Consider the following 21264-nt stretch of genomic DNA (forward strand, 5'->3'; position numbering starts at 1 on the left):
GATTTCCTTTTACAATTTCCATTAATAATAATAATTTTTTTGTTTAATTAAGGTGATTATCGAATAATTCTTCAGACACTTATAATTAATTTTTTTTTTAAAGGCAATCTATAATATTATACACATTTAAATTTTAATTTTAAAAATAATTTACGCGGGTTCCTCAAATTCAGAAATTAAAATTAAAAAAAAAAAAAAGATCTGATCTCTGGCACCGAAAAAGAGGGTCCCACCGGGGTACACGTGTACGGTAGCAAACATGTGTGCGCAGAGTACCGAGTACGTACGCACAATCAACAAGAAAGGAACACGTCAGATCGTCGCAGAAGATGCACCGTCACCATGTGCACCCGCTGTACGTAATCTTTTTTTGAAAATTAAATGTAAAAAAATTAATTAAAATTAAAAAAAAAAAAACGACCCACTTGCGACATTGATTTTGTCAGATAATTAATAATAATAAGATAAATTAGAGGTTATTAATCATTAATTAATTATTAAAAACTAATATTAATTATTAAAACGAATTAATATAAATTTGTACTAAAATTGCATATGTCCTTTATCTTTAATTTATGATTTTGAAATAAAATTGAATAAATTAAGTATATGTAGAGAATTAAATTTATGTCAATTACTTTGGTGGATTAAATTATTATTATTATTTATATTGATTTATTTATAAATATTGAATTTGCCACGATAAAACCAAAAAAAAAAAAAAAAAGGAAAAGGAAAAAAGCTAATTAAATGATTATGATTATTGCTCCATTACATTAACCTTCTTTTTTCTCTCCCATGGAATTTTTGTGCTTGCTTCTTTTTTCTCCTCCTTTTTTTTTTTACAGCAGATTACCAATTACGATCTAATCATTTCCCCACGCTTCAGTGAAATCCCAACTGCGTCACCTTCCACCCATGTGAATTCTCTCTCTCTCTCTCTCTCTCTTTGGTTCTTCTTCTTCTTCTTCTGAGTATCCAACTCTCGCAGGGTCACAGTGATTATCCATGGCGATCCCAAAAATACTTCACAGATCCCAATTTTACAGACTTCTCGGAGTGCTTTCATTCTCTGTTTTCAGATACCCATTATCCCATCGTCTCCGGCTCGTTCCTATACCGTTCTGCATATATTTATGAAGATAAGGCTGTGTTAGACATCTCGGGTTTCAGTTCCACTGTTCAGCGCAGTACCACTGTAGGGTCGGCGCTTGCTCGTCGGAGAAGAAGTTGCAGGCTTCTTCTCCGGTGAAGAAGTTGTGCTCCTCCATTTTAACGAACTGTGTATGGTTGTAAGTGCTTCTGGAGGAAAAAGGGAAGCAGCTTGGCGAGGAAGAGGAGTTGGAGATGAAGAGCCCATGGTGAAATTCGCCGGCGGCCGATAAGGAAATCGCGACGTTCGGGCTGTTGTTGTTGTTGTTGTTGTTGTTGTTGTTGTTTTCTTCGTTGAGTATCGCGCTGGAGTCGCTATCGGATGAGCCGAAGTCTGCCGTGGGAAAAAGCGAGGCGGCGGAAACTCCGTTGAGCTCCGTGGCATCTGACGTCGTGGCGAGAGGAGCCGACGGCAGAAGCGGCGACGCCGGCGGCGAAGGAGGAGAAAAAGAAGGTGGAGGTGGTTCGAGGGTTTTGTTATTATCAGTCTCCGGCAAGATTATTTCTTCTTTGATCACTGAAAGATTACTCTCTGTTTTTTCTTCATTGAGCTTCTCCTTCAGTCCTCTTACCTGCAAAAAATTTAACCATAGAACTCCATTAATTCACTTTTCTGCAACAATGAAAATCAAATCAAACAATCTCGTGAATCAAACAGTCGTTTCTGTTTTACCTCTTTCATAAGAGCTTCGTTGTCGCGTTGAAGAGCGTCATAGTTGAGCTTTAAAGCTTCGTAGTTGGCTTTAAGAACACCATAATCCCTCTCCAACTGTTTAGTCTTCCACCGTGCGCGGCGGTTCTGAAACCAGACGGCTACTTGTCTGGGCTGCAACCCAAGTTCTTGAGCTAGCTTCACCTTTCTCTCCGGTTCGAGCTTGTTTTCCACCTCGAAGTTTTTCTCCAAGGCCTTAACTTGGTCGACGCTTAGCCGGCGTTTCTTCTCTCCGACATGGCCGGATTCTTCCAAGCAGCCTTCTTCGTCTAAACCTTCTAGCATCGACTGAAATTCTCTGCCGTAAACATGAGTGTTTCTTGGACTGTGTTCGTCTGTAAACAAAAAAAGAAAAACAGCGTGGAAGACAAGAGTTTAGTGTTGGGATCAACAAAGAGTAATCAATGCTTGTCGGTTAATCGGAAAAATGGAAAAGAAAAAATGAAGAAAATTGGAAATGGAAGGTTCTGAAACACTTTGGGTTAAGTTCAACTACTGATTATGAATATGAATTTTGAAAAAATAGAATCATTAAAGACCGATTTGATTGTGGAAAAAAAGGTAAAGAGACAAGAAAACATCACATGTGTATGTTCGATTATGATCGGAAAATCAATGAATAATTATCAGAAATTTAAAGAAATTAAGATTGTTTTGTTATTATATAAACCTGTGTTTGGGCAGATAGACATCAAGGCACCCAAGGAATCTGAGCTTCCAAGAGATCTCTTCATTGGTTCTCTTGAAAAAATTGAACTTGAAGAAATTGACTCTTTAAACTTGATCTTGATTTTGTTTGTTTCTTGTTTTTTCTCTGCTTAAATTTCAACTGGTTTGCTAGTTAAGAGCAATACAAGGATTGGCAATGTTTGTTTTGAAGGATTTTATTCGTACAAACACAAATTTCCTCCTCTAAAACTGTACCAAAAACTTGCACAACTCTCCCTGCACTCTTGTTGTACACCAACTTATCTCCTCCACGAACATGACCTTCATCTTTCTCTTCTTTCTTCTTCAACACTTCCTCTCCCTCTTTACCCATCAAACAAGAAACAAAGCCAGACCAAACCCGAAAACAAGCCCAGAGGATAATTAATGGAAAGATTCAAAACCCAAGAAACCCTTTGCAAATCTTCTTCTTTTTTACATCATGCCTCAATCAAAAAACTTATTTCGAACAGTGACCACTTCATATACAGGGAAACTCAACTGAGAGAAGAAGGTTTTCTGGTGGGGGGGGGGGGAGGAAGAAGGAAAAAAAAAATCAGTGTAAACCAGACTACAAACCCTACTTGGCTCAAAGTTTCTCACTTTAAATAAAACCAACTTGGGTCAGATACAGGGTTAGAATCTGACTGGGGTTAGTTCATAAATGAAATGATCGCAAAATTCATTTCAAATGCAATTTTTTCTCCACTGGCTATAGCCGGTTGTCTCCCGGTTTTCGATCGTTTTCTTTCCCTTCCTTATTTTTTTTTTTTGCCCCGGTAATTTACTACTTTCTAAAACAAAATTCACCGTAACACTGAGAGAGACGAAACGGTCGAAACGAGGAGCTGAAAATGGTGTTTCGGCTCGGCTAAAACTCAAGCCGATGAAAATTCAATTGGCGTCAGCATATCGTGGCCGCGAGTGAGCCTGGTCGGTGCGATTAATCGCCGAGTATTTTTCACTATTTTTCAAATAAATAACGTACAATTTAATTTTATTTTTATCATATTAATAAAAATATAATTCCAAAAAATAAAATAAGGAAAAGAAAATGTATATTCTCCCGAAGAAATTTTAATTCAATAGTTACTTATGATATTTCTTGCCGTATAATTAATTTACTAACAATAATAATAATTTAACAATTAAAATTATTATATTTTATTTAAATATTACCAGTTCGAATTTTATTAAAAACGTAAAATTTATTACGTTGTAGATATATTATAAGTTTACGGTAACTGATTTATAATGTTTAATTTAATATAATTACGAGCGTGTTATGAACTCACAGTGACTGATTTATAATGTTTAATTTAATATAATTACGAATGTGTCATGAGATTATAGTGAATAATTTATAATGTTTAATTTAGTATAATTAAGACTTTAATTCACTGTCGTGTTGATAAAATTACAACGAGTAAAACGCATCTACCCCAAATTAGTTTTCATTCTCGGTGAGATTATATAATAAAAAGTTTATATAAACATTATTTATTTACTAGTGAACATGTTTAGATGAATTAATTTCAAAGTATTAATTAATTTCCATCAAGAACAAAATTGAAATGAAATGAAAGAAGACATGCTTCCTTTAATTTCGAAATAAAAATAGATTGATGGTGGACACCTTATCTAGTATTAGGCTTAATTTCTTGTCCACTTATGTAAACACATACATACATTTACATATATATATATATATTAATATATGCATATATACAGCCTTTTGAATGTGACAATATGATTGCGAATATATAAATTCGAATTTCGAGGGTGATTTTAATTATATGCCCAAAAAGGCCAATATGAAAGTGAATCAAACTTAATGTATTAATTAAGAATATTTGCTTTATATTATGTATTTGTATATTTTTGTATAATAGTACCTAGCTACCTAGCTATATCGCTTGTATATGTTTTTGTACCCTATGTTTTTCCCGTGAAATTTCTTTTTTTTTTTATAACATATATATATATATATATATACTTTGTGCCAATCAATATTCTAATTTTCAAAATTTCATAATGTTTATTTTTATTTTATTTTTTTATATTATCACGAACTTATTAATAAAAAATATGTATGCGGTAACATTCGTTATGCAAATGAGATAAATAAGTTTCTATTTTTATATATATAAAAAAAAGATCGGTTCTTTGAATTCGTAAAAAATAATTATTTTGATTAATAATTAAAAAATTGAAAGTAATTTGTTATAAAATTTAAAAATATAAAAAATTATAACGACGTAGTCTCCCTGTATATTAAATTGTTTACAAAATCAAATAAAAAATATTTTTTTTGTTAAAAAAACATAAAAACGGATATATATATATATATATATATATATAAATAGTTGAAACTAAGTGTAAATTTCTAACTCGATTTTAGAAAAATATGTAGTGAATTGTTTGAATTAAATTGGTGAGTTAAGATTGTATATATGTAAATTGGGAAGAATTGGATTGTGGTAAAATATGTAGGAGACATAGAGAGAAGAGGGATTACCATTGTTGTTCTTCTATGGGTTCTAAACGAGAGCCACTAGTTCTTCTTCAAAAATTTAAGGGTTACCCGATCTCGGTGTATTTTTTTTTATATTATATTATAATTGATGTATGTATGTATGTATTATATATTATTTAATTAAAATTAAAATATATAATAAATAATGATTGTTACGTTATTTCAAAAAATTAAATTCCGAATTCAATCTACTTATAGTAATATTTTTATCGACTAGTGTTTTGATCTAGCCAAATTTAATTAGGAATCATATGGTATAAGTTGTTTTTCATTTAATGGGGCAAAATTTAAAGTTAAATTTGGCTATACCCAACATTTATTTATATATAAATATATATATATATATATATATGGAGAAACAGCTATATGGGTGATAAAAGCAAAAGAAAAATGAAAGGAGAGGAAAGAAAAGAAAATTTCTAAAGCTGTGATAAGCAGGCACAAGTGGGAATTTAGCTGTAATCTCGGTAATCATAATTTTGAGAGCCCACCACCGTCCGATCAGATCAGAGACAAAACAAAAAAGGGGAAGAGCTGCAGTGGGACCCACCTTCATTTTATTTTAATTCTTGACAAGTACACGTGCGAGTTGGGTTCTCACAGCTCCAAAAACACCCTACAAAAAGACCAGTCGATGAGTTGTGTCCACGTGGCTTTATTATTATTATTATTAATTAATTAATTAATTATTTATTTCTTTTGAATTTTCAAATAAATTTTTTAAGTAGTTCATAATACTATTTAATTATTATTTTAAATACTCGGTTCAGCTCACAGAGCTCTGCAGAAATTTGCTTATTAAAAGGTGAATTATCCTTTTGAAAAAACACTGCCTGCAAAGTTACGATCACCCGCAGGATCTTTCAAATGAAATTACAAAAGTTGTCAAAATTTAGGTGAGGTTACCCAGCTGGGTCATTGTCGATTCGGCATGGTTTTGATCCAACCTAAACGTATATGTATATCATCCATGTAAACAGGCATGGAGTTGGATATGGGAAGGAGACACGTTTGTCGTGTACAAAAGTCATTCACGAATAAAAAGAAAGAGAAACACTTGGACTCGTGTGTCTCTATATATATATATATATGTATGTATATATATATGCATGTATGTGTATGAGATCATCCGATGGAGCTCATCAATCACGATTAATGTTGGTATGGGGAAGAAGAGTATGGAGGGTTGGAGGGCATTGATGGGTGTCGCTGACTGGATGGATTTGGGTGTTCCCCACATATAATTTTCTTTTTCCTTTTACACTCTTGGTTTTCATATCAACTCATCATTACTCTCTCAGAAATTTATATTTATACATATATATATATGTATATGTATATGTATATGTATATGTATACGTGTATGTAATAGCTGGTAATTAGAAAGTACTTGAATCTCCCGCGGTGTAGTAATAACACAATTAGGGTCAGAATAATTTTGACAAGAACGTGTAGTTAAATTTGAATACGAGAAGAATTTGATTAGAGAAACTTAAACATGCTTAATTAAATTAATACTGACTAATCTGAAATTAATCCAGCCCTCGCTGCATGTCGGTAATCAAGGCTTTGATGGATACATCACCATCAAGAGGGTGCAAAAAATGAGTTTCAAAGTTGTCAACTTTCTTTCGCTTCCTTCTCTTTTCCCCCGTCAGCCAGCTAAGGTTATGGTCCCACATCCTCATTACCCACATGATGGAGTTTACGTCGTGATCATCATGCAATTTTCTTGACCATCCATTTTGATGACCAATAAATAGTCAACTCCTAAATCAAGATTTACGTAATAGTTTCAAAATTATACCCTATATCTTTTTTTTTTGTTTCCTAAAATGCATGGGAGCAAAGATTAGGCAGCAAATTTTGGTATATTTTAAAAGCAATACACACACACACACACACACACACACACACACACATATATATATAGAAAGGATTGAATGCAGGTATCTGTTGGGTGAATTTTGTTTGATATAATTCTAATAATAATAAGTCTGATGGACATGAAAGAAGGTGGTAAAGTAAAGATTACATATATATATATATGTATATATATATGTATATATACCCATAAACTGTTTTTGACCTTAATTTAAAAACATAGCATTAGACAAAGATCAAATCTTTTGCCAAATTAATCAATCAATCAAACCAAACACAAATTAATATTAATCAGACGAACTTTTTTCTTTGGAGGCCAAATCTTATTTCCCAAACAAGATGGTGGAAAAGGCCAAAACTGTTGGGTTGAATGAGATGTTTAAAAAGTGACACACTCCAATACCCATATCATTTTCAATAGCTTAAGAAAGAGAGAGGTCTTTTTGGTTTTTTTCGGGGGGATTAGGGTTAGCTCCAAAGTTAAAGGTGCAATCAATATGTATTTATGTAGAGTTTGTAATTTTTTAACATGTAATCTTTTATATATATATAATTTGATATTATAGATTTAAAAACCATTTTGTAAAAAATGTTCATCATGTTCAACTTTTACTTTACTTGCGATTATATATAAATTTTATTGTATTTAAAAAGTATATACTTTAGTTAGCATTAAATTCAAAGATAAAGGTGCAATCAGTATGAGTCACGTAGACTTTTTAAATGTAACACCCCGAGTCTATGAATTAGGCTCGAAATGTTGAAATTTAATATTTTTTTTTCTAATAATAAAAATACACGAGTTTAATTTATATTTATATTTATTATTATTATTATTTTTGATAAATATGCATTTTGGACCATTTTAAAACACTATTAGAAAATTCGGAGCCAATATGTAAATAAAAAAGGGTTTGCCTGAAAGAAATTTGAAAAAACAGGGTCACTCTGTAAATTAAAAGAGTTGGGCCACGTAGGACGATTACGTCAGCAGCATGGCGAGTCAGAACGTGATACGTGGCGGACACGCTGACACATGCAATCCGCGCACTAGGGTGATCAAACGACTTGTGTCCATTCCTATGCGTACGAATGACCCAGATTAATTTTTTGAATAGGTCTCGATCAAACGGCTCCTGACACCCCACGCAAATCCTGATGGACAACTCAGATTGATTTCTTAAATAGGCACGATCAGACGGCTCACATGCCTCGACGTCTCCTATAATGGACGGTTGAGATTGATTGAAGAGAGGTATTTAAACCTCTCTTCCATCGAAACCCTACCTCTAATCGACACCCAAAGCCAAAGAAGAAGAAGACAGGCAGTCGAAAGGAGACACAACTGCCTTATGAACGCTAGCGCCACTGTGCCAGAACGTCGGCATCATCGTGTTGGAACGCCAACATCATCGTGTCGGAATGCCGAAAACACTTTAGTAAGCCAAAAAATTCTTCATGTTCTTCTTATTTATCCGCTCTTAGTCGTCTAACGTATTTTTGACGCAGGATAATTGAGAACAACCGCAAAACACAAGTAGAGAATGATAGAGTTCGGCTGAGCCACCACACCGGATGACCGAAATTGCCGGTAAGCACCTGTTTTTTTTCCTCCCTTCGCCGAGAGATACCCCTTAACTATGATTTAAATAGATTTTCATTAAAGACCGACCAAAACTGTTCTAATTGAGAGGAGGAACCGCTGAAGAAGGTGGACTAGGCTTGTCGATGGAGTCATTAATCGGTCGGTCCATGCTTGCATAATTGTGTTAATGACTTATTTAGTCATTTTATTGTGTTTATTTATTTATTTTATTTTAATCTATTTCAATTTATTTATCTTAATCTTTATTTTTCGTTCATCTATTTTGTGCACAATACATTTCGGTCAATATGATGTATATTTATTTATTTCATTCACGTATTTTAAAATATAAATTTCATATTATTGTCTTGCTTAGGGATGTGGGTATACATGTCATTTGGGGTTAAATAGTAAATGAAAAAAATAATATACGTGAACTAATGTGATTGGATGAAAATGACTTACTGAGTATCATGGGTAAGAATGTACAGACTTGATGCATAGGGTGAATCCTACCATGGATGTTACCCTCAACCGTACGGGGCTGGAAAGTCTCATACCGGAAAGGATTGATAGTCTATAAGTATCGCTCATATCGGATGGGGTATTGAAACGATTGTTTATTGTGGCATCCATTACTGGACGAGATATGAGAATAGCCGTTTAGTTACAAAAAAATGTTTGTATCCACGTGTAGTGGAGATTTCTATGGACCCCCAGCGATATTGATAAAAAAAGATAAAACGATAGTGTAGAGATGAACATGATAAGAAATCTGACTTGGGAAAGATGAGGGTTCAAACATTGTATGTCTGTTGAAATGTATACAGTTAAATTGTGATTCTAATTTTTATTTTTAATGAACGGTATTTGAGAAGTTACATGTGTCGAGAAAATGTTAACGTTTTCAGTGAAACGAATAATGAATGCGATAACATTCAGGTTTTATTAAAAATGAGCTATATTGGCTGTTTTATGTTTTCTACAATCATTTAATTTTTCGTATCAGCGGTAACACGTTGATATTTTTACCGAGTTAGTGTAACTCACCACCTATTGGACATTTTAAATAAATGTATAATGAATGTAACATTCCAACTTTAATTGCTTCTGCTAAATAATAAATTTCAGTATTGTTCATTTTATTATTACTGAGTTATACGCTCGAAATTCTCGATAGAGATTTAGACTTTTAAATTAAATTTTCATAATACATTTTGCTTGCGTATATATATTTTTTATATATAGTTTTATATTATAGATTTAAAATCAATAGCGTGAAAAATTGTTCAGTTTAAAAAATATATAAATTTAACTTTCAATTATGAATATGGTTTTAGACTCTGAAAATAATACTATTACAATGCAATATAGAATATTTGATATACTATAAATCAATAATTTTAATTTAGTGATACAAGAATCTTCTAATGGGATGTGTATTAAACATATATATCATCACATTGTACTATATTAAAAGTAATTTAAAGGCAAGACGGAAGTATACATCATTCAAAAATGTATGTGTGTGTATATATATATATATATATATATATATGGACTTTGGTACCCCTATATGTGTGTATGTGGAGAATCTAATGGTAGGGAAGAAAACAAAGAAATATGGAAAGAAAATTACAAAAGGCAAAGTGAAGAAAAGATTTGATTAGGTGATTGTGCTTTTATAGAGTGTAGAGCCCTTAATGGTAGGCAGCTTTTATTTTATATTTTCTTTCTTTATCTACTTTCTCTTGGGTGTGAGTGGTGGTGATGTTCAAAGGCTAATATAAGTTGGAAAGTAGAATCTTGATTATGACTTTTTCTTCTTCTATTATTTCAAGAAAATGTTTCTTTATTCAAACTTTATAATTATAAATAAAGCTACATGTACACACACACATATATATATATATATGTTTATGTATCTATATAGATATGTACATAATTCTTTATAATTATAAAAGAGAGTTTCGTATACCTCTTTATATTACAATATCTCTTTTTAATACTTTCATTATAATAAATAAAAAAAAAAAAAAATCTTTCAAGAATATCTAATGGCATACTGATTATGCTATTTAGCACGTAAAGATAAATTATTAAATTAGTCTCCGATATTTGACACTTTCTACAATATTGTCCGTAAATTTTATTTTTCGTTACGATTCATTTTATTTTTTTCTAAGTACTTGTCAAATGGGTCCAATTGGGCCGACCCGGCCCATTGAAGCAATCAGTCTGGTCTTTAATGGGCTCAGCTTTTTAGCATATTGGGCCCAGCTAAATTATAGAAGAATGATGGGCTGACAAACCCATTAACAAATTACTTTAAAAAAATTAAGAGTGTTTGAATTTTGGAGATATTACATTTTTTTTTTGTTTATTATAATATTAAAAATTTAGAGTGGAATGTATTATTATTTTTAAATATTTATATATTTTATTCAGAAACTATAAAATTTAAGGAGAAATTAAAAAAAAAAAGTAGAAATAGTAATAGCATTATAGGAAAATAAATACTTATGAATAAATTTATAAATTAGTTAAAAAAACAAATGCTTAGTCTGGAAAAAAGAAAAAGGAAAATGATGACGTGGAATTAAAAAAATAAAAAAGGTAATATATCCGAATCCGGAAAGCAAAAATTAGCCACGTCAGCTAAAGGTGGAAGCATCCACACGGATTGCAACAGTAATATCCTTTTCTCTTTCGCATCAATCATCCATGGTGACGGTAGTTGACGAGCGCCCCGAGTATCATCGGACCCTCCCCCCTGATAACATCTTTCCCACTTTCCAGGCTCCGACTGCATGGAAATGGCTGGCTTAAGTCTCTATTGCTCTCCCACTCCCCTTCCACGTTTACTGTAAGTGTGTTTGCTTTTGGGTATTTGTTTCGTTTTCTTGGTTTGTTACTGCAGTGTTTGGTTGTCGAGAAAGTTTCTGGTCAAACTTAGGTGCACGGAAACTCCTTTGTTAGAAATTCTGGTTGGGTGGGTTAGCTCGGAAATTTAGAGATGTGGATTGAGTTTCGGAATCTGAGAGCGTTATTTAGGAGTTTAAGATGCAAATAGCCAACGATGATGATTGGAAAGCTTGTGCTTCTTGGTGGGATTTTCTGTTGATTCCAGATTTCTTAAAAGTTTTAGTTCTTCATTGTTGTGTCTAGTTCATTTCATTCCCAGATATGTTTTGCCATCGAAAGATGAGATGCAAGGAACTTCATCTGGAACACTTCGATAATTTTGTTAGAAATTTATTTGGAAATTCAAAATAGATTTAATCAGGAAAGAGTGAAAATCAGACCTAAAATGACAAAAATTGACCCATAGAAAATTCTAATGGAATTAATAGAATTTGAATGCATTTTAGTTACAATGGAACCTTTAATGAATTCAATTGTTATAATTTTCTGATAAATTTTGTAAGTCTCTTGCTGTAAAAAGTATGAATTCTCAAACAAATTTTACAGAATTTTTAGTTTGTTCCAGACATACCCTAATAGAAGCATGGAGGTATAATGTGGATTGACGAAAATGTAAGCTAAAAGCATATTTGATAGGTTTTGCATGGTTGAAAGTAATGGATGAAAGCAGGAAGTATTTGAGTGCGAGAGAGAGTGGGAGGAAGAGAATTTTATTCATTCTAGTGTGCTCTGGGCTTACATGGTTCAGCAAGAGAGTAGATTTTCTGGCTAGAAATATCCGACGGTGGTTGAGAAGGTTTTGGGGACTGCCTTTAAGCTGTTAGACGGCAGAAAGGAATAGCAACGGCCATGGATTAGCTGGTGATTTGGATAACTGGAAGCGTAGGTGTCAGTTGAGTTAGATATGTGATACCAGAAGCGGTTCATGAACAGTGTATTTACTGGAGGAAGCTGGAAAGCTAGCTGTTAGAGAACCTAGAGTGATTGGTTCGCCAAGTTTATGCTTTCATGTGCCACCAAAGCTTGAGTTCTTAGGTTTAAATCTTAGGAGCCTTGCTTTTTCTGCTTTGTTGTTCATTGGCTCATCTGTGTCCCCCAGATTACAGGTGAGTTTGTGTTTCTGTATTTACAAATCCATGGGGAAACCTGGTTTTACACGTGGAGGGGTCTTAAAATTTGGCCTTCTCTTACCAGTTTTAAGTAATCTTCATTCATCTTTATTATTTCAATTTTAATATTCGGATATATGGTTCATGATTAGTATCAACCATTTCAATCAATGGAAGGATAGTTGTTGTTCTGTATTGTATCGTGAATAGGACATGGAATTGTATACTGCATAAAACTGCATAAAGACTAATAAGCTACTTGCACCTTCTTATTCAGTGCTTTCTCAATCTATTGGTTGTATGAAATGTGGCTAATTTTGTCTCTTCAGAGAGTACAGTGGTTTGCACTGTTTGAGTCCTATGGCAAGTGGAGGCACACCAGATTTTGCATCAAGTAGTCTGAATAGAAAGTTGTGCTTGAGTTTCAAGGGCTTAGGTAGAGTTAGAGCTGCTTTGACATCTGGAGAAGGTGATCTCCTATCTTATCCTAACGGCAATGGAGTTGTGGGACAGGATACCCTTTTTAGCAAACAAGTGAACCAGTCAACTGGAATTGAGATACAACCAGATGCCGCGTCATTTGGAACACTTGCAGCTGAAATAACTCCAACAACTAGTAGTTTCTTTGTGGACAATGATGAATATGACCTGGACCGTCCTACAGAAGGTTTTGCTTCCATCATGGAGGCCATTGAGGATATTCATCAAGGCAAGGTTAGTCTTATGTCACGAAGTTCTAAAGATCCAATTCCTGGTTAAATAATTTCTTTTTTATCAATTAGGAGTAAAGCCTGACACCAACTTGGTATATTTTGCAGTTAGTAATTGTTGTAGATGATGAAGACAGGGAAAACGAAGGTGACCTAATAATGGCAGCTTCGTTGGTAACACCTGAAGCTATGGCCTTCGTTGTCAAGCATGGAACTGGAATAGTGTGTGTGAGTATGAAAGGTGAAGATCTAGAGAGGCTGGAACTCCCATTGATGGTGACGCAGAAAGAGAATGAGGAAAAACTTTGTACAGCATTCACTGTCTCAGTGGTATGTAGATTGTTTTGAATTTGTCTAAAGCCTGGAGGGTAGAAAGGTGGTAAGGAGTTTTAAATTTTTCTCTCCTATTTTTCATCATTGTAGAAACTTGTTGATCTTTCCAGAAGATATAATCTGTGGAATAACATATGCTCTGTAGGGTCCACGTGCTAGCAAATTTTTGAAGATTTATTTCTTGTGCATGTTATTTCCATAATTCTTTCTTCCACCATCAACTGTAGATTCTAGATTGTTTATTAAATTGAAGTCATGAAAATTTATGCTGCTATATAGTCCCTATCTGATCGTTTCCTTTTGATTTCGGGAGGAGATTTTGGCATTATTTTGTTATGTGAATAAGTTTAACATTACATTTTGATGTTGATTTAGGTGGTACATATTACACCTACTGTTTTTGATCCCAGGCTTGTCCTGTGAATATAGTGCCAGGCATGGCTATCTTAAACAGTAGTATGTTGATTGCCTCTAAATGTTGATGAACTTGAAAGGGAGAGAGGGAGAATACATTGACAGTGATGATTAATGTATGAATGAAAAAAAATTCCCTCTACAATAGGCTTCCAAGCATATCATTTAACTCATTGGGTTTATAGATTTAGAATCATCTATCATGGTTATAGATTTAAGGTTAAGATGTCTGTTGTGTCTATTTTGCTTAGGATGCAAAATATGGGACAACAACGGGTGTCTCAGCTCGTGATAGGGCTGCAACAGTGTTAGCCCTTGCATCTAGAGATTCAAAGCCTCAAGATTTCAATCGCCCTGGTCATATCTTTCCCTTGAAATACAGGGAGGGAGGTGTTCTGAAAAGAGCTGGACATACTGAGGCGTCTGTAGATCTTGCTGTCTTGGCTGGTTTAGAACCTGCTGCAGTTTTGTGTGAGATTGTTGATGATGACGGTTCCATGGCTAGATTGCCAAAGCTCCAGCAATTTGCAAAAGAAAACAACTTGAAGATCATTTCAATTGCTGATTTAATAAGGTATATCAGCACACCTTTGATTTCTACACAGCTACTAATTTCTGGTAAGATTTTAGATCACCTTGTGTTAAAAAGATGATATGTAAACTAGTGTCATTTGTTGTTAACACTTATAAATATCCTGTTCATCAGAAACCGAGTGCATTCTTCCTGCTACTTCCACAAAAGTAGATGGAAATGTGGAAGGTTATTGCTCCTTAGTTGCTTGCTAAGGGGGAAAAAAAAGAAAAGAAAAAGGACACCTTTTTTTGAGGACTAGTTCAAAATTGTTTTATGATAGTTATAACTTCTATAATGTGATTAAATTGCACTGAAGATGCTTTATATATATGTGAAAATGCTATATTGGGAACAAAACATGGGCATATCTTACACTGGAAGGTGGTATTCAAACTATTCTGGCCTTCATACCATGCTGCTGAGTTGTTGAAGTTCTGATTAGCATTGCAATGTTGCAGATATAGGAGGAAAAGAGATAGATTGGTGGAGTTGGCTGCGGCTGCACCAATACCTACTATGTGGGGACCATTCAAAGCTTACTGTTATAGGTCAATGCTTGATGGGATTGAGCATATAGCCATGGTTAAAGTAAGTGGCTTGTTCAATTACCATGCTTACCATCCATATCTTGATATCTGAATTTCCACAATTCAAGTTTGTTCTTTTTCTTTTGGTAAATAATTCATCTTCATATTTAATATTAGCAATATTAATTAATGCCATACACGACATATCAGCGATATATCTTGCTATGTACCAGAGAACATCTTAACTTTACATGCCCATAATTTAGTCTCTTTTCAACCCCAGCACTGTGCTCCAAGGTAAATGCAAAAGCATACCATCTTCCGCTACATTTATGTTATATTCTTAAAGTCCCATTCATAGTCCATAATCAATACAAAGATATATGAATGAGATGTGAGGTTGCTTTAAAGTGTTTTTCTGCAACAAAAAACTAAGTAGCAAATTCATGGGATGGGTTTATCCAAAAAGAAAATAACAAGTTCATGGGATGATGAAATGAGCTTGATAGGGTAAGGAGTCTCTCGAGTTGCATGTTAGTCCACTTGATCAGGTAGATGATAATAAATACTTTGTTTCTTTATTAGTCATTTTTCAATTGGATGATATGGATAAACAAATTCATGGAATGAGTTTATCCCAAAAGAAAAGAACAAATTCATGTCATGATGAAATCAACCTTTGATGGGGTCAGGATTTTGCAAAGTTGCAAGTTAGTTCATTTGATCAGGTAGAGAATACTATGACTTTATTTTCGAGAGTCATTTTCGGATTGGGTGGTATGGATTTTCTACATTCATTATATGGCCACACATCAGGAATACTGGAAAATAACTTCTGGTAAATGTTTTTCTCAAATTTATATTGCTCTAACCTACTGCTGATAGGAAGACTGTATGACTACTGGAGATTGAATTGCATTTTGACGGTTCTAGGGATATTTGCATTATATTTTTGCATCATCTATACCATGAGGCGTTGACACATAATTAGAAATTTTTGAACAATTCAGTGTTTCAACTGATAACTGTAACCCTAGGCATTCTTCATGTTTTTCTGATTGTTATCCTCTTTACAATCTAGCATGTGAGTTGGGAGGAGGAATGCTCTGAGAAATATTGAACTGTTTGAAATTCATGCAGGGCGACATTGGAGATGGGCGGGATATTCTTGTGAGGGTACATTCTGAGTGCCTCACAGGTGACATATTTGGGTCTGCTAGATGTGATTGTGGTAACCAGTTGGCTCTTGCCATGAAGCAAATTGAAGCAGCTGGTCAAGGTGTTTTGGTTTATCTTCGTGGCCATGAAGGTAGAGGCATTGGTTTGGGCCACAAGCTTCGTGCATATAACCTACAGGATGATGGGCGTGACACAGTTGAAGCCAATGAAGAGTTAGGATTACCAGTTGATTCTCGGGAGTATGGCCTTGGTGCACAGGTACTATTCTCCTTTCAAAATACTATTTACGTTCACTTCCGTTGCACTTTAGGAATCTTGTTCTAGCCTTGGTAATGTTAATTGGATGATATGCTTGAGCTTGGCTTAAAGTTTAATTTTATGGAATGTGAACGAGAATACAATATAAGTGACAAAGATTTATAAGAAGAAAACAAGTCAATTTTATCTTACATTTAAGTTATATAAATTTTTCATTTTTTTTCTTGAAAAGTGAAAATACATATCTATTATTATATAACAAGATGTATTAGTGCAATTGGTTTAATTATGCATGAAAATTATGATCAGATTCTATAAATCTAATAATTTAAGATTTAGGAACATAAAAGAAATAGAAATTATTGAGAAATTAAGATTTTCTTGACTGTTTGTAGGAGCTTCTGTCTGTTTCTTGGGTGCCCACCACTACAATCTTATTGTAGTAAAGAAGAATCAGCGCCTATTTCAAAGGACTATTAGTTTTAATTCTTTTTTTTTCCGGTAATTTGCAAAGTAAAAGTAGTAAATGGCTCCCAGACTAGTCCCTCAGTAGCAATTGCTGATTTGAAGGACTGTGAAACAAGCACATATACCACTTTTAAATATTGCATTAAAGTTTCTTTACTTCATAAATCTGAAAAGTTTTAAGGTTACTTGACTTGTAAGTATCTTTTGGTGCTTTCTTCTCTAGTTACAGAGCAATTAGAAACATCTCTTTCCTTTACACTGTCTTCTTATGACTGGATTATCGTTTATACAGCTGATTCTATGATTAAATCCATTGCAGATACTGCGAGATTTGGGTGTCCGAACAATGAGACTGATGACTAACAATCCTGCTAAGTATGTTGGACTCAAAGGATATGGCCTGTCAATTGCTGGCAGGGTTCCTCTGTTAACACCTATAACTCGAGAGAACAAAAGATACTTAGAGACAAAACGTACAAAAATGGGGCACGTATACAGTGTAGATTTCAATGGTATTATGAGTGATGCTTCCGGTGGAAATGACAATCTGATCACAGACAGCAAACCCGGTGATGTATCCGAGGCATAAGGAAATTCAGGTAATTTGAGTAGCACAAAATTGACAAGTAGATATATGATATATTTGAAACTAGCTGTTGAATGTATGAGCATTTTTACAGTCCAGCTTTTAGCAGTTCTACAAACTTGTTATTATAATTAAACTACTAATTTGCTATATTACAAAATGTCAAAAATTATCGTAAAAGCTTGTATTCCAGAGATATCATAAGGTCCTCTTGTTTCATTCCCTATCTCATTATCAATTCAAACTGATGATTATGTACCTGATATTTTTCATGTTCATGAACTTGACTCTGGTATCCGAAAAGAAGAAATTGTTTAATTACTCATAAATATATATTATAATTATTAGTGTTATGAAATTATAATTTTTTAATCAATAAAAATATCTATATATATAAATAATTAAATCTTTAATATCATTTTATAGAATTAAATAAATAGAATTATGAGCGAAATTAAAAATAATTTTGAAAAAAAAATGTGAAATTGTGAATAATAGAGTATTTTTAAAAGAAAATTAAAAAATAAATAGTGAAATCGCAAAAAGGGAAGGTATGGTCACGTGGGACGATCTTGTTAGTAGCAACGACGAGTCAGAACATGCCACGTGGCGGACACACTGACATCGGTACCACGCGGGCGATCCACGTGCCTGAGTGATTCGACGATCCATATCGCATCTCGCGCACATGAACAATCTATTTTTTCATTAAACGCGATCGGACGAATGAAATTGATGGTGATGGATGACCATAGTTCGCACATGCGATCGACCTAAACATGAAATCATCAGATGATTCTCCTTGCTCCATGTTGACTCGAACGGGCGAGCTGGATCGGATGGAGAGAGGTATTTAAACTCCTCTTAACAGGGAACCAAAACTCTAGCCGATAGAGGAGTGACTGGAGAAGAAGAAGAATGACGGTCATGGAAAGAACCAGATGTCGGAAAAGGAGGCCAGCCACTGTCACCACCGCATCGGAGCTACTGCCGACGTCAAAACAAATATTTTTTTCCCTTATCGTTTGGAATTCAATCCCAAATCTCTTTATTTTCATATCAGAGCTAAAGGGCCGACGGGTGAGCCGGAAGCCACAGGCGAAGCTCGGCCGAGCCACCGTTGCAAAAACCCAAAATCCTCTCTAATGACTGTCTTTCCATTTTCTGTTTTACGTGACTTTTTGACCATTGTGTTCTCCGTCCTTTTTTGATGCAGGTTAGCTGAAGGGGAACCTCGACCGCGAAGGAGGAACGTCGGAGCCGTGGTACCCAGAGACCTTCCGTCAGTAGGGTTTCAATTTTTTATTTTTTTTGGGTTAATCGATGCCTTCTAACTTAGTTTTTCGTAGGTTTACGTGTAAAACTGGTCAAAATCGGTCTAAATCGGTCAAAAGTGGCTAAATCGAGACGAACTGCTGTTGTGGATGCCGGAGCTGGCACCACCTTTCCAGAATCCTAAAATTTGTCGTAAAAATTTTAAAACGCCTATTTTGTCATTTTGGGTTATTTTTGGATATGTGATGTGTATTTTAATTTCTATAAGAAAAATCCAGAAAACTTGGAGACGGTTAGGAAGCACAGTAAAAAGTACAGTGTTTCAAATACCGATCCGGGATAAGAATTCTTCACTATTTTTCCTATTACAGGAAATTGAAACTTAATAATCAATAACACTGTATTTTGTGAAAATTAGAAAAACTTGAAATTAATTATAAGTTACTACTAGAATCGGAACTAGTCAGTATATATTTGCTCTAACTCACTATTTATTTTATCATATACTACCTAAAATGTTTACTGTTATATTGTTTATTTTAAATCACTAGTTTTACTTTTCTTCTTGATTATTTAGTTACCTAACTGCATAATCCTCATCTATTGGTTCGTTTTGTAATAAATGTCTCAATCATGTTTTCTTAATTTACGTATCGTCTATTTGCATGACTGATTGTTGATTGGTAAATATGAGATATCGATATACAATTAGTAATTAGTTAATGATGTGAATGTATGTATGAAAAATTTATTGGGTACCTTGGGAAATGATGGACGGACCCGGTACATAGGGAGAAATCCTACTGTAGACATCATCTCAGTCAAACGGGGTTGAGAAGTTCTATACCGGAGGAGTTTGAGAGATATGATTCACCCTCATACCGGACGAGATATTGAGGTGATGATGTATTTGGCGTTCATTAGCAGACGGGATATGGGGACGACTGGTTAATTGACAAATTTAGATATTGAGTTCATGTATAAAGGGACATCCTTATGAACCCCAAGAGATACTGGTAAATAGGTAAAAAAATATAAGTTACTATTTGTTCTCACTTAAATATGAAATCACAATGTTATTTAAGTTATTATCTTTATAGGTCGATTTTGAGAACTCATAATGGTAAGTATGGAATAAATAGTTTTATGTTAAATGAATTTACCTAAATTAATGATTCTATTAGTTGTTTTATAATTTTTACTAATTTTTTATTTTTCGTATAAGTGATTAATGTGATATTTTTATTAGTTTAATATAGTTCATCCTCCTATTTAACAATTTCAGATGAAGAAAACCAAGATTCAGATTCTGAACTGCAGGAGGGTTGTGAGTAAATATTATCTTTCGGACCCCATCAAAAATGCTAGTGGAAGTTAACTCCATAAAATTTTAGTTTTACTTATATTTTTGTTATTTTAATTTTTTTGAAAGAGAAATTCTCATAACTCTATTGAATATCGTGATCTACTGTATAAGAAATGTAAACTCTAAATTATTATTTACTTTTGTCATTATAATATATATTCTTTTACTCAAGATTTTGAGCTTTTACATATAATAAATTTATAAATTATCTAATTCTGTAGTTTTAACTATTTAGTAGTAATTTTTACATGTTAGAAAAATAGTAGACATAAGGTCTCATTTATGGTGAGACACCTCATAATTATTTTTTGAAAAAAAAATATTATTTTTAAATAATTAGTATTTTATTTTATGAGAAGATCATTATTCTCGTGGTGCCAAAAATTTAACATGGTGGGTTTTTTTAAAAGAAAAAAAAAATTAAAAAGTCAGTAGTTAAATTTAAAATAAAAAATTTAGTCATTAAGAATTTTTTTTGTCTAATAATAATATAATAAATTTATTAAAATTTAATTAATCACAGTATAATAATATACTTATAATTAATTAAATATTTAATCTTACTAAATAAAATAATTATTTGGTTGATTTTATTATTTTTTTCCACCTAATAAAAGTAAAAGTATTAAAGTTACAAACTTGCAAGTCAAGTATAAAATTAATAAAAAGCTTCATTGAATTTGAGAATTTTCTACTTTTTAAGTAAAATATTATTAACAGTGTAGTAAAAGTAAAAAAGGTTAATTAGATGTATTTGTATTATTATTTATCTACATAATTTTTATTTTATAAAATATATATTAATTGATGTGTTAGTTAATATATTAACAAATATTTTTATTATAATATTTTTAATAGATGTAAATTAAATATAGTTAAAATAAGTAAAAATAAATAAACTTATGATAAAAAGATGTGTAAAATATAGTATTTTTAATTTCATATATTAGAATATATTTTTAA

General features: G+C 33.0%; 2 protein-coding genes across 3 annotated transcripts; one reads left to right on the forward strand and one right to left on the reverse strand.

Annotated features, from left to right (window-relative positions):
* Positions 1–743: 743 nt before the first annotated feature.
* LOC110814390 (homeobox-leucine zipper protein ATHB-6-like) lies at positions 744–2884 on the reverse strand. The gene is made up of 3 exons (XM_022041836.2): positions 2535–2884; positions 1826–2199; positions 744–1724 (listed from the first exon to the last, which is right to left on the reverse strand). The coding sequence occupies exons 1-3, from the start codon at positions 2596–2598 to the stop codon at positions 1170–1172; spliced, it is 993 nt and encodes a 330-aa protein (XP_021897528.1). The 5' UTR covers positions 2599–2884; the 3' UTR covers positions 744–1169.
* Positions 2885–11240: 8356 nt separating this feature from the next.
* On the forward strand, positions 11241–17918 carry LOC110814397 (bifunctional riboflavin biosynthesis protein RIBA 1, chloroplastic-like). 2 transcript variants are annotated; one of them, XM_022041844.2, is made up of 7 exons: positions 11241–11443; positions 12950–13325; positions 13430–13651; positions 14320–14642; positions 15101–15230; positions 16310–16606; positions 17394–17918. In XM_022041844.2, exons 1-7 carry the CDS (start codon positions 11388–11390, stop codon positions 17661–17663), a joined length of 1674 nt encoding a protein of 557 aa, XP_021897536.1. In that variant the 5' UTR covers positions 11241–11387; the 3' UTR covers positions 17664–17918. The 2 variants fall into 2 exon arrangements, with proteins under 2 accessions (XP_021897536.1, XP_021897535.1); XM_022041843.2 differs by having other exon boundaries at positions 11242–11443; positions 12941–13325.
* The last annotated feature ends 3346 nt before the right edge of the window (positions 17919–21264 follow it).

Source organism: Carica papaya, chromosome 4 (genome assembly GCF_054855325.1).
Source record: "Carica papaya isolate Zhongbai chromosome 4, ASM5485532v1, whole genome shotgun sequence".
NCBI classification, from domain to species: domain Eukaryota; kingdom Viridiplantae; phylum Streptophyta; class Magnoliopsida; order Brassicales; family Caricaceae; genus Carica; species Carica papaya.

Excerpts from the sequence above, each read along its gene's own strand:
- LOC110814390 (XM_022041836.2), bottom strand. The coding sequence starts at position 2,598 with ATGAAGAGATCTCTTGGAAGCTCAGATTCCTTGGGTGCCTTGATGTCT. Across the intron at positions 2,200-2,534 it reads GTCTATCTGCCCAAACACAG|ACGAACACAGTCCAAGAAAC; the intron begins GTTTATATAATA and ends TTTTGTTTACAG. Across the intron at positions 1,725-1,825 it reads ACGAAGCTCTTATGAAAGAG|GTAAGAGGACTGAAGGAGAA; the intron begins GTAAAACAGAAA and ends AATTTTTTGCAG.
- LOC110814397 (XM_022041843.2), top strand. The coding sequence starts at position 11,388 with ATGGAAATGGCTGGCTTAAGTCTCTATTGCTCTCCCACTCCCCTTCCA. Across the intron at positions 13,652-14,319 it reads CAGCATTCACTGTCTCAGTG|GATGCAAAATATGGGACAAC; the intron begins GTATGTAGATTG and ends TATTTTGCTTAG. Across the intron at positions 14,643-15,100 it reads TCAATTGCTGATTTAATAAG|ATATAGGAGGAAAAGAGATA; the intron begins GTATATCAGCAC and ends GCAATGTTGCAG.